The sequence below is a fragment of the Lycium barbarum genome, chromosome 3 (assembly GCF_019175385.1).
Source record: "Lycium barbarum isolate Lr01 chromosome 3, ASM1917538v2, whole genome shotgun sequence".
Lineage (NCBI taxonomy): Eukaryota > Viridiplantae > Streptophyta > Magnoliopsida > Solanales > Solanaceae > Lycium > Lycium barbarum.
In genome coordinates, this window is record NC_083339.1 from 120,741,878 (window position 1) to 120,754,673 (window position 12,796).

The 12,796-nt window shown below is 37.3% G+C and overlaps 1 protein-coding gene across 1 annotated transcript; it reads left to right on the forward strand.

Moving 5' to 3' along the window:
- Nucleotides 1–1,918: 1,918 nt before the first annotated feature.
- Nucleotides 1,919–5,975, forward strand: LOC132631203 (uncharacterized). The gene is made up of 5 exons (XM_060346795.1): nt 1,919–2,444; nt 2,556–2,640; nt 3,152–3,317; nt 5,496–5,561; nt 5,682–5,975. The coding sequence occupies exons 1-5, from the start codon at nt 1,919–1,921 to the stop codon at nt 5,973–5,975; spliced, it is 1,137 nt and encodes a 378-aa protein (XP_060202778.1).
- The last annotated feature ends 6,821 nt before the right edge of the window (nt 5,976–12,796 follow it).

Consider the following 12,796-nt stretch of genomic DNA (forward strand, 5'->3'; position numbering starts at 1 on the left):
GATTCATTACATAGTCAGATACAATCACTGCCCCAAATTCCAATGAAACCAGTAACTATCCTACATGGGGTGTCATACATTAAATACACTGAAGCAGAAGTTGATCAGATGAATGTCATTGAAAATCTTCAGTATGCTGTGGTAGGGAAGTTCTCATATGGCCAGCCAGATATTGAACAACTTCGTTTGATAATCCCTGCACAGTGTGGAATAAAAGGTGAGTGTAGAACAGTTTTTTTAAGAAACCGCCATGTGCTTATCAGATTAAGTCTTTTTGAAGACTTTGTGAATTTCACATCAAAGCCTGTATACTACATTCAAGATAGAGAGAGATACTCGTACCAAATGAGACCACTGATCTATGATTCGAATTTCAAGGTTGATGAAGAAACATCAAAGACAATGGCATGGATTTCCTTCCCAAATTTATTGCCTACATACTTTGTGAAGGAAACTCTTTTTTCAATTGCATCTGCAGTAGGTATTCCTATACAATTGGATATGGCTACGATCAACAAGACTAGACCTAGTTGTGCTAGGGTCAAGGTTTTAGTAGATTTGTTAGCGGATTTACCTAAAACAGTGAGGATGGATATTGAAAATGAAAAAACAGGAGCAATAAGGACTGTTAATGTTCAGATTCATTATGATTACCTTCCTAAGTATTGCAAGGAATGTAAATTACAGGGGCATGATGAGTATGATTGTAGAATTATAAATCCAGAGATCTTCAAGAGGATAAAGATACTGAAGCAAAAAAGGCCAAGAGATTACAAGCAGAGGAGCAACATAATAAAAAACAGGTTAATGACAAAGGCAAACAAAAGCAAGAGGAGGGAAATCAACAAGGATATGAAGGGAAAAAGAATTATGGGAAATACAATTATAGAGGATACAATAATTTGTACAATTATTCTGCTAGAGTGTTGGTAGGTGGAAGAGTGTTAGGAAACTCGAGAAATTGGAATCTCATCAAAGACAACAGAAACTTCAATGCTGAGAAGGAAAGTGCAAATTATAGCAAACAGAAAGAGACAACAGTCACTGCTACATGCAACAAATTTAACACTTTGGTGGACTTGGAGGAGGAACAAGAAAATCAAAATGAAACACAAAAAGGAAGCACAAATAGTAGCAATCTTGTTAAAGAGACAGCTAGGCCATAGGTGGATGCTGCCTTTGGGAAACAGACAGAAAATTACAAAGCTATGAAGGAGCATGGAAAGATAAATAGCAGACAAGAGAAAGATAATAAGAAGGAGAAAGGGGTAGGGGATAATCAGTTAGAGGAGATAGCCATACAAGATTTAGAAAGAACAATTACAGATATCGTGAAAAATGCTAACAAAAAAGAAGATGATAACAAACAGATTCCTGAAGGCCAAGACGTACTTCAACCCATAGAAGTACAAGACAGTGTTAATTCAAACTCATATCAGCAAGTGGAATCAGCTGGACAACAAGTGGATCAGATGAAGGACTTACCTGAAGAGCCACCTGATGCAAACAATGTGGGTGAAGGAGATACAGTATCATCTGCAAATAAGGAACAAAATAATGAAGCCAGGACACAAAATAATGAAAGGGAAACACAAGCAAGGGATCAGAGAGATCAAAACAGCAAAGATATAGACATAGAAAAGCAGGCAAGTGCAGGAAATCATAAGTCTCAATTGGTAGCCAAAGATCATGAAAACACAGCACAAGAAGAAGTGAATCAGAATAAAATAGATATTAGAGAGGAGGAAGCAGGTGAAACTATTAGTTCTGATTTAATGGAGCGCAACAATAAAGGAGATATTTCCCCTAAACACTTGACAAAAACTAAAAAAGGTCACAAGGCAAGGGATAAAAGTGTTCCTCCCAAGACAGTGGGAGGAGTACAAACAAGGAAGGCCTATTCTAAAGGAGTTTCTCAATGAATAGCTCATTAATATGGAATATAAGGTCTGTAACCACTCAACAGGCCTTTGAGAGGGTAGTACTATTGCATACACAGAAACATTTTAATTATGTTGCCTTACTGGAACCTTTCCAGCATGTTAGACATATTGACATGTACAAATTGTGGCTAAATATGGGGACAACATGGCATAATGTGAATGGGAAGATTTGGATTTTTGTGGATGCAGAAATTCAAGTAGAAATAATGAGAGATACAGAAAAACTGTTATCTTGTAGATTCACTCATTTGGGTGACGGGCAGGAGTTGGTGCTTACAGTTGTTTATGCGAGTACGGATAGAAGTGGGAGAATAGCTCTATGGGAGGATCTATATGACATGTCTTCACACATCACCATCCCATGGCTTGTGGGTGGGGATTTTAATGTCATTACTGATGACATTGAGAAATTTGGGGGTCTTCCTATACAGTTTGCAGAAACAGAGGATATTAGACAATGTATAGACATTTTCCAACTGATGGATCTTGGTTTTACTAGAAGTATGTTCACATGGTGGAATGGGAGATCTAATGAGGCTTGTATATTTAAAAGATTGGACAGATGTTTGGGAAATTAGGCTCTACGGAATTGTTTTCCTAATTTGGAGGTAGAGCATCTCATTAAACAAGGCTCTGACCACTCTCCTTTGCTGGTAAATATGAGAGCAGACAGTAGACCAATTAGGAAATATTTCAGGTTTCTTAATTTTTGGGTGGAGCATGAATCTTTTCTAGAAGTAGTCAAAGAAAATTAGGTGGAATCTTATGGCTCAGACCCCTTGTTTAACTTTCATAATAAGTTAAAAAAAAGGCGGGAAGAGCTCTCTCTAAGTAGAGTAGGGACACTTATGGTGATATTTTGTAACGACCTGTTTGGTCGTTTAGCACTTTTGAACTCGTTCTCGCTAAATACCATTTTTGTAGTTTTAGAGGGTATTCTTAACTTGCCGGGATAGGTGGAACGGTTATAAAATTGATGGGTAATTTTTGAAATATATTTATTTAATGTGTGTCAATGTATTATTATTATTATTATTATTATTATTATTATTAGTAGTAGTAGTAGTAGTAGTAGTATATACATATATATAAATATATATGTGTGTGTATATATATAGTTTGGGGTATTCAGTTAATTAGTGGATAATGGGCCAATATCACTTTACATAGATTGAATAATTAAGGACTTAAATTTGTTTGTTTAGCAGGAAAGGAGTGGGCCAAGTCACCCCATATTTCAGGCCACATTTAGAGAGGTTATTAGGGATTAAACTATTTCTGGTATTAAGGAGAAAACGACGTAACATCAAGGGTTTTGGCAACATTGACCGAGAGCAGGGAGAAGTAGAATTTCCAAGTTTACATCATATTCAGGTATTACACCAACTTCGTTCCATAATTATGCTTCTTGAAATGAATCAAGATGAGGAGTAAAGTTAATTCTTTATTACATAGTGCAAATAAGGTATCTTTTGGGGACAAAATAATTATAGGGTAATGATTTTGTTTCATAGGCATTGGGAATAACAATATTATATTATATTGGACAAAACTTCTCTATGATATAATTCTATTCTAATTTGCAGAGCATTCGTTGGGGCTTCTGCATATTTGTATAAATATTAACTCATGTGTTGGTACTGGTTGGTTAATGAGACCGTCTCTGCCATATTATGCCGAGAAAGCATTTTATTCTTTTAAACCAATACGTTTTGAACATGTGAGCGATTAATAAGATTAGCCAACTAATATCAAGACAGTTAACGGACCTTGAATCCGAGGTGATCTATAATAAATGGGAACGGACAAGTTAGAGGCAGAGACAATTGGGGCCAATTTTGTGAGTTTTCAAATTGAGTAACATATTGATTATGAGCTAATCATTGAGAAATAGTATAGAATGGATGAATAGGGCATAGGTTAATGTTATGCATATTTTTAATTCGGGGTTGAATGTATTGGTTTGGTAACTTAGTTTCGGTTTCACATTTTTTTTTTATATAGTGGGTGTAGTAATTGAATATTGGGGTAAATTAAAGGTTTCGAGTCCTAGTCCTAAGAAATGAGAGTTAATGATTTGAGAGTCCATTTATGGATGAAATTCACCAATTTTAAAAATATATGATCCTTAGATAATGGGTAAAATTATTTTTCAATAAAATTCCAATCTTGCCCTTGTGGGCCCAAGGCCACTTTTTGGGGTGTGTTTTGGGTTTCGAATATAAATATAGCAATATGGGTGTCCTTAGATTCGTATTCTAACGTAGATCGCATATATTATAGATTTTGATCGTTCAGAGGCTCTACCCAAAAGGGAAGGCATTAGTTTGATTGTTCGTGGCATCCGCTCGACATTGAGGTAGGTTACGGTCTACTTTAGTTAGACTCTGATTAGAGAATCGTATGTAGTTGTAGAAAGTGACGGGGATAGCATGATAGGCCTTCGGGCATGAAGTGGAGTGAATTCCAATTAGGTTGATTTGTTAGCTGTTATGTGGGCTTGTCGCCAAATGCGTTATTAATGTGATTATCACTTGTTTGTATCTCCGTCACATACTAGTTCACTCATCACATGAAAAGGAATGGTAATATCGATAATTGAACAGTGGACAGTAATATGACTTGTACTTGTTGATTTATATTGCTGATATTGTTGAGACTGATATCATGCATGGCATGCTTTCCATTTTATTGTCGTGATGATTGGTGAGGTGAGTGATTGAGAGACTCCGAGGTCTTTGCCGGAGATTGAGAATGATTAATAGCCTCCGAGGTTTCTTCCGGAGAGCACGAGTGGTACATGGACTTCGCGGGTCCCCCATGGGTCATGGCTTTGAGGCACTGCCCTTAGCATGTGTGTACGAGAGTGGAGTGAGAGGGGTGACTGTTGTTGCATTGCATTCATTCATTCATTCATGCATTTGACTGATCATCTGGTGAACTATATCTATCCTGGTTGATTTCATGATTCCTTTACACTTTACTCGTATATTATATGTGACCACACCTGTTTGCTCTATGTGCTACTTGTTAGTTTCCACTTCTTCATGCGTTATCTAATCATTGTCGGCCTATGATGCTTACCGGTACTAGTGTTGTACTGATACTACTCTTGCTGCACTTTTTGTTGAGTGCAGAGCACAATCCAGGTTCCAGTTCTACACCCCGTGGCTGATACGCGAGGGTGACATCTTTCAGTCATTCAGGGTGAGCTACTTGGTCATCCGTGGCCCCTGAAGGACCTCCTCTATTTATTTCTGTTTTTGTATTCGACAGACAATATGTAGCCTTCGGGTATTTTCAGACTTATATTCCGTACTATGTTAGCGCTTTTGTACCCTTTGACCAGATTTTGGGGTTGTCGTGACATTTCTAGTGGTGATGTGTATTTAAGATTGGATAACTTATTCTTATTTAATCTTCCGCTTATTTAACTTGTTATTAGTAATGTGGTTCGCCTACTCGGAGGGATAGTGTAGGTGCCACCACGACTTGCGAATTGGGTCGTGACATATCTTCAAGCAAATTGCAACTCTGGAGGAAGTGGTGCAGGTGCATGAGCAGGAATTTGAACAGAATCCTACAGGGCTTAACAGGGAAAGGCTACAAAGGGTACAGGTTGATCTGATCAGGTTTTATGCTATTGAAGAAATATTTTGGAGACAAAAAGCAGGGATGCAGTGGTTTCAGGATGGAGATAGGAACACAAAATTGTTTCATGCTCATGTCAATGGAAAGAGAAGGAAGCTGCAGTTACAGAGAATTCAAGATCATACAGGTACATGGCTGGACACTGAAGAGGAGATTGCGCAGGAAGCAATCAGATTTTTCTCAGACCAATTCAAAGAGGAAAATATCCCTACAGATTTCTCTATGCTTGATAAGATTCCTAAAATGGTTACAGAAGAACAAAATCAACAGCTCTATGAAATGCCAGATGAAGTAGAGGTGAAAAGAGCAGTTTTTGGTTTAAATGGAGACAGTGCAGGGGGTCCTGATGATTTCACAGGAAGATTTTTCCAAGCTTGTTAGGAAATTATTGCAAATGACTTGGTGGACATGGTGAGATCTTTCTTCTGTGGGCATGAACTCCCAAGGTATGTAACTTGTACCAATTTGGTTTTGATACCAAAGAAGAAAGAAATTAATACATTTTTTGATATGAGGCAAATCAGCTTGAGTGACATCACCAGCAAAGTTATCTCAAGAATCATTCATGAAAGGTTGATACATTTGCTGCCTGAGATCATTTCACCTCAGCAATCATGATTTGTTAAAGGCAGGAGTATTGTAGAAAACATTCTGTTGGCTCAGGAAATTGTACATGATATTAGGATTAGAGGAAAGCCTGCCAATGTTGTCATTAAGTTTGACATAGCAAAGGCTTATGACAGGGTATCATTGTTAGACCCCGTATTTTATACGTCGAGTTATTCGCGAAGGAATCGACGTGAGATAGAAACCTCGGATTTTTAATTTCTAAACTAGAACTAATCGGTTATAAATTTTACTTAGTATAAGAATGTTGTTGGAAATTAGGAACTACTTAATTGTGGTGTTAAGTAAAAATTAGTGGCAATAATGAGCCAATATGAACATTAACATGCCATGTCCAAAAGATGACTCAAAGTCATCTAAAACAAGGCTATTATGGAAGACATACAAATATGCATTTAATGTTGATTCATCCACTACACTTTCATTATATTATGGACAACCAAATGGAAAGAAAAAGGGATGTGAAATTCGGCCAAGATGGCTGAAAATAAGAGGAGAAAAAGTTGAGGCATACATTTGAATATTGAAAGTATCCATTATTTTATGAAGGCATGCATTATTTTATGAAGGTATACAAGTTGGATGAGTCATTGCACATTTAAATATTGACCATTCATCTTTGTATGATTGCAATGGACAAGGTTAGTGTATGAATCACCCACTACACATGCAATTGTCTTGTAAACAATTAAATGGAAAGAAGAAGAAAGGAGACAAAGAAGTGAGGTTGGCCGAAAGTATAGAGAAAAAGAATTGAATTTTAGTGTAAAGTTAATTGAGTGCTCAATGTCATGAGTGGAGCATGTGTTGTGTCCAACTTGTAGTCATCTTAGTTTAATCAAATGGATGACTAAGAGAGCTCATCTTCTCATTTCAACTTCACAACACAAAAATAGAAAGACTAGAGAATGAGAGAAAAGCTCTCGGCCAAGGGGCTGAATTTTGAGCTCTTTGTGTGTTGATCAAAAAAATATTTCTTCAAGCATTTCAACCCTTTATAAGGTCCCTAGAAACGTGAAGATAGTCATTGGAGCAACAAGAACCATTTTCATTTCAATTCACAAACTCTAGTCAAGTTGAGAAGTCGGATTGTCAAGGTAAGATCTAACTTTCTTTTACATGTGTTAAGGGTGATGTAGATGTGTGAATATAAGTTTAATGCATGAAATGATGTGTGTTGATGTTGGAACATGATAGTAGACATGAACTTATATATGTTGATGTTGAAGTATGGTTGTAACTTGATGAACATGAATTTCATGCATAAGATCATGAATGTTGGTGTTGGAATGTTAATGTGGCCGTAGTGATTGTTTTAGTGGCCATGGTGGACTGATTTTCTTTAGTAATTATGGATGATGCTATCATATATTTCATGGTAAAAAGAATGAAAAGAATTGGAAGGTTAAAGGTGAAGTTGTGTTAGTATGAATATAAATTGAATCCCTGAAATCTTGTGTGTGATGTTGAAGCATGTTGAAACCGTGTAGGGACTGTTTGGTGTGGAAGATAATGAACTAATTTTACTTGATATTTTGATTGTTGTTCTCATGAATTTATGATGGAAATGAAGGTGTTTAATGGTTGGAGTTGGAACTAAAATCGTTTGTGGGTTGTTGTAAGGATTATAGTGATGACAAGGTAGCTTAGTTGCGTATGAAGTGATAATGTACATGTCGTGTGGTTGCTGGTCGTAACTTACTGAAATTATATGAAAAGAAGACATGAAATAAGGTGTAAGAATCGTATGTAGTTCGCTTAATATGTTCGTAAACGTTTGCAAGAATTCCGAGCATCTTTATGTTGTTGGTTAAGGATTGTTTTGGACGTGTTGTTGTTTTTGTTAAGTTGGAAAAACTAATTATAATTAAGAGTATACATCATGTTGTCATAGTAATTGGGCTGTTATAGAATCATTTTGATGAAGTATTACGCCTATAGACTAATGAGAATAAAATAGAGGTGTCATAACCGCATGTAAACTATTATCGAATGTTGTAAGGTATGGATTGATTTGAAATCACATACGGACTGTTTTGACACGTTGTTGTTGTTCTTATTGAACTTGGAAGATTAATGATAATTAAGATTATGCATTGTGTTGTATGTTGGATGGGCTGTTATAAAGTTGTTACATGCAAACGTAAGGCTACAAACTATTACGAATAACTTGAGGATGTAGTAGCCGTATGTGAATAGCTATTGAATGTTGTGAATGCGGACTGTTTGGAATGTTGTGTGGGCTGTCCGGATTGGTATTGAATGTATAATTATTGATGTGGGATTGGTTGTGTGTAGTTGGTTTGACTACAAGAGAAAACGTCGTCTAAACATCTAGAAAGGAGTTACTAACGTTAGAATACGTTTTGAATCTCCCTGTAGCTTAACCGTAGTTGTTGGCGTCTTAATATAGGTTGAAGTATTATTGGGCAGCGTATACATATTGTGTGACAAATAAGCGCTAAAGGTATGTAAAACTAACCCTTCTTTCTTTTTGGCATGATCGTTGTGAAATGAATATACGATATATATATGATTCCAAAGGAATTCCTATTCCTAGAGCCACTAGGATAGCTAATGATCTTGATTCTCATAACTTACATTTTATATATATATATTTTGATATGCACATATGATTTCAAAGTTCCATTTTGATATAATCCACAGGGACATCCGAAAGGTAAATGATATGACTATTATTTGAATTTGCGAACGATGGTTCGTGTTGACTATTCTATTGAGTCCTTAAAAACGTTTTGAATTGCATATAGTTTCTCATTACTCTGCTCGTGCATAACTCAATATTTCTTTCACCGAGTCCCGGGCCGGGTATGTTATCGTGCACAGTTCCACTGCATTGTTCACCGAGTCCTTCACTAGAGGGTCAGGTATGGTATATATGTATATGATGATATGATGATATAATGATATGATGACATGTCATGGCGGCCAGGAGGGCATATGATGATCTTATTCACCGAGTCCCTCATTAAAGGGCCGGGTACGATATATGAATATGCATACGATCTATGATATTGACAAATATGATTATGTTACAAAGGCAAGTGTTTTGGTATTCTGGATATTGTACACATTTACTGTACTCCATATTTCAGTTATGATCCTTTTACTGTATTTCACTCTTTATATGCTCAGTACATATTTCGTACTGACCCCCTTTCTTCGGGGGGCTGCGTTTCATGCCCGCAGGTACATATACGCGCTTTGGTGAACCGTCAGCTTAAGATTTCCCTTCTGCTATCTTGTAGAGTTCCGTTGTTCTGGAGCCCAGACTTTGGTATAGATCCTTTTTGATCTAAATATATGCATATGTTGTTTAAGGGTACGACGGGGCCCTGTCCCGTCATATGTTACGTTACTGTTGATACTCTTAGAGGTCTGTGGACATATGTGTGGGTTGTGTATGGGTTCTGTTCAGCTGTGTCTATATGATGTGTTGTGGTATGATGTTCGTCTATAGTGGCAGCCTTGTCGGCTTGCTTATGATATTGATATGTGATGGCAGCCTTGTCGGCTTGCTTTTATATGTATAATTATGCGACAAATCTGAGACCATGGTTTGGTCGTTATGAATTCCATATGGTGTCTATTGTGGACTGAACATGTAGCTAACGGGAGTGTATATGAGTACCCAGTTCGGGTAATTAGTCACGGCCTACGGGGTTGGGTCGTGACAATCATGGTTATTTCTAACTAAAGTCCTGAGGAGAATGAGGTTTGGTGAATTTACTATTGATCTGGTGTTTAGAGTTATCTCAAATAATTGGTATTCCATTCTGATTAATGGGCAAGCTCATCGTTTTTTCAAATCATCTAGAGGAATAAAGCAAGGAGATCCACTATCCCCTACTTTATTCATTTTGGCTGCAGAATGTTTGTCTAGGGCTCTGAATGCACTGCATACTGAGGCTGATTACAAGGAATATGGGATGCCAAAATGGAGTCCATATGTCAATCATTTGGCATATGTAGATTATAGTATCATTTTCACCTCTACTAATGAACAGTCTGTGAGATTAGTGATGAAGACTTTGAGTAATTATGAGAAGGTGAGTGGTCAGAAGATCAACAAGCAGAAAAATATTGTTTATATGCATCATTTGACATCTCATAACATTAAGGAGTTGGTATTTTCTGTCACTCAGATTCCTGAAAAGGATTTTCCATTCACATATTTGGGTGTACCAATTTACTATGGGAGAAGAATGAACATTCACTACAAGGATATAATAGAGAAGATTCAGAATAGACTGAACTCATGGAATGGTAAGCTGTTATCTATTGGAGGAAGGACAACACTGATTAAACATGTTTTACAGAGCATGCCTATACACCTACTATCCGCTTGTGACCTTCCTAGTGGTGTACTTGCTCAGATTCATAGATTGTTTGCTAAGTTCTTTTGGAGCAACTCTGTGGGAAACTCAAGTAAGCACTGGGCAACTTGGACAACCTTATGTCATCCACAAGAAAAAGGTGGCATGGGGTTCAGAAGCCTACAAGATATATCTAAAGCCCTCTTTGCTAAACTGTGGTGGAACGTGAGAACCAAACAATCCTTATAGAGAACTTTCATGAATAATAAGTACTTAAAGAAGTTTCATGCTGTGATAGCCCCTAGCAGATCAAGTACTTATGTGTGGAAGAAGATGATTAAACACAGAGATGAGATGGAACATGAGATATGGTGGAAGATTCAACAAGGTAATTCTTATTTTTGGTTTGATAATTGGACAGGACTGGGAGCCCTATACCATATTACTCTACCAGATTTTGAGTGTGATCCCACAATCATCCTTGTAAAAGAAACTGCAGAATTGGGGCAATGGGATGAACAGTTGCTAAGAAGAATCCTTCCTGAGGATCTAGCAGACCATATTGTGCAGCACATTAATCCACCAGATGAAAATGGCCAAGCAGATAAGGCTTTCTGGAAGTTAGATTCGAGGGGGAAATTCACAGTTGGGTCTACATTTCAATTGCTCAGACAAAGAAAAGATCCCAGTAATTTGTATAAGCAGATGTGGATTAAAGGACTACCAATAAAGATATATTTTTTATGTGGAGATTTTGGAAGTTCAAGCTACCACTGGATGATAAGTTGAAGAAATGGGGACACCAATTCCCTTCCAGATGCTATTGTTGTCAACATCCAGAAATGGAAGATACCTCCCATGTCTTTTTACACTCACCAACAGCTTAAGCCATCTGGAAGTGTTTTTGTGGACCAGTGGGAATAAATATTGAGAATTTGCAAGTTACCCAAATAATTAACAGATGGTGGGATATGCCTAGTAGACTACATGTCAAATGCATCAACCAAGCTGTCCCTGCTATTATTATTTGGGAACTTTGGAAGAGGAGAAACACTATGAGACGTGAAGGGAAGGTGTCAATCACAAAACTCATTTACCAGGTGATGCATACTTTGATATAATTCATGAAGGCGAGAAGGAAATTTTTAGATATGCACCATATAATTGGAGTGTGATTGTGGAGTCATTACAGAGATATTCTCCAAAGATAAGAGTAACACCCGTGACTTGGAGAACTCCAGACATTGGATGGATAAAAGTCAATACTGATGGAGCCTCAAGAGGAAACCCGGGTAGGAGTCACGGGCCTTTTGTGTAAGGGATGAAAGGGGAGATGTGATATAAGCACAGGCCAGAGAAATGGAGGATCTTCAAAGCACCAACATCGAGGCAGAGGCCCTGGCCATTTTACAGGCTCTCAAGTATTTAAAAGACAATCAGTGGGATCAAATAATGATAGAGACAGATTCACTATTGCTGAAGAACATTATTCAAAGGACATGGGAAATCCCTTGGCAAATCATTACTATGGTGGAAGAAATTTGGAGAAGAATTGAGGAAAAAGTGGTGGTGATAGAGCATACTTATAGGGAAGGAAACAAATTAGCAGATCACTTGGCTAATTTAGCTTTGGACACAGGGGACATACAATTCAATTCCTTTCATGACATGGACAGCCACTGTAAAAGAATTGTGAACAGTGACAAATGACAGCAGCCCTATCTAAGAATCAGATCATGTTAAGGAGACTGAATATAGGGGAAGGTGGGAGGAAAGGAGGTCCTCACACTCAAATCCTTTGGGAGGAGAATGTGAATGATTTGGTTTACACTAACTGTTTGCTAATGGTTGCAGGTACACAATCTAACATAAATGGAGGATTTTTAATTCAACAGGTACCACAGAACAATCACACTGAAGGAATACCAACAAGCAGCCAAACACAGTGTAATCAGGATACAGGAAACAGAAAAAACAAAAAAGAATACAGATGCATAGCAAATATGATCAAGATCCAACTCAGGAAAGCCTCAAAGGGGATTTTAATTAATATAAGGTTGATCGATGTTCAATTCGTGGTATTAGCACCAAGTTGTGCTCAATCGAATGGACAAAAGTCAATTTTATATGGGTTAAATCACAAAGAGGAAGATACATATTTGCTCAGCCAAGCTTTTCAATCGAAACATAGAGAAGACAGAACAATGGAGATTACAAAACAAGCAAGAATCAAATGCA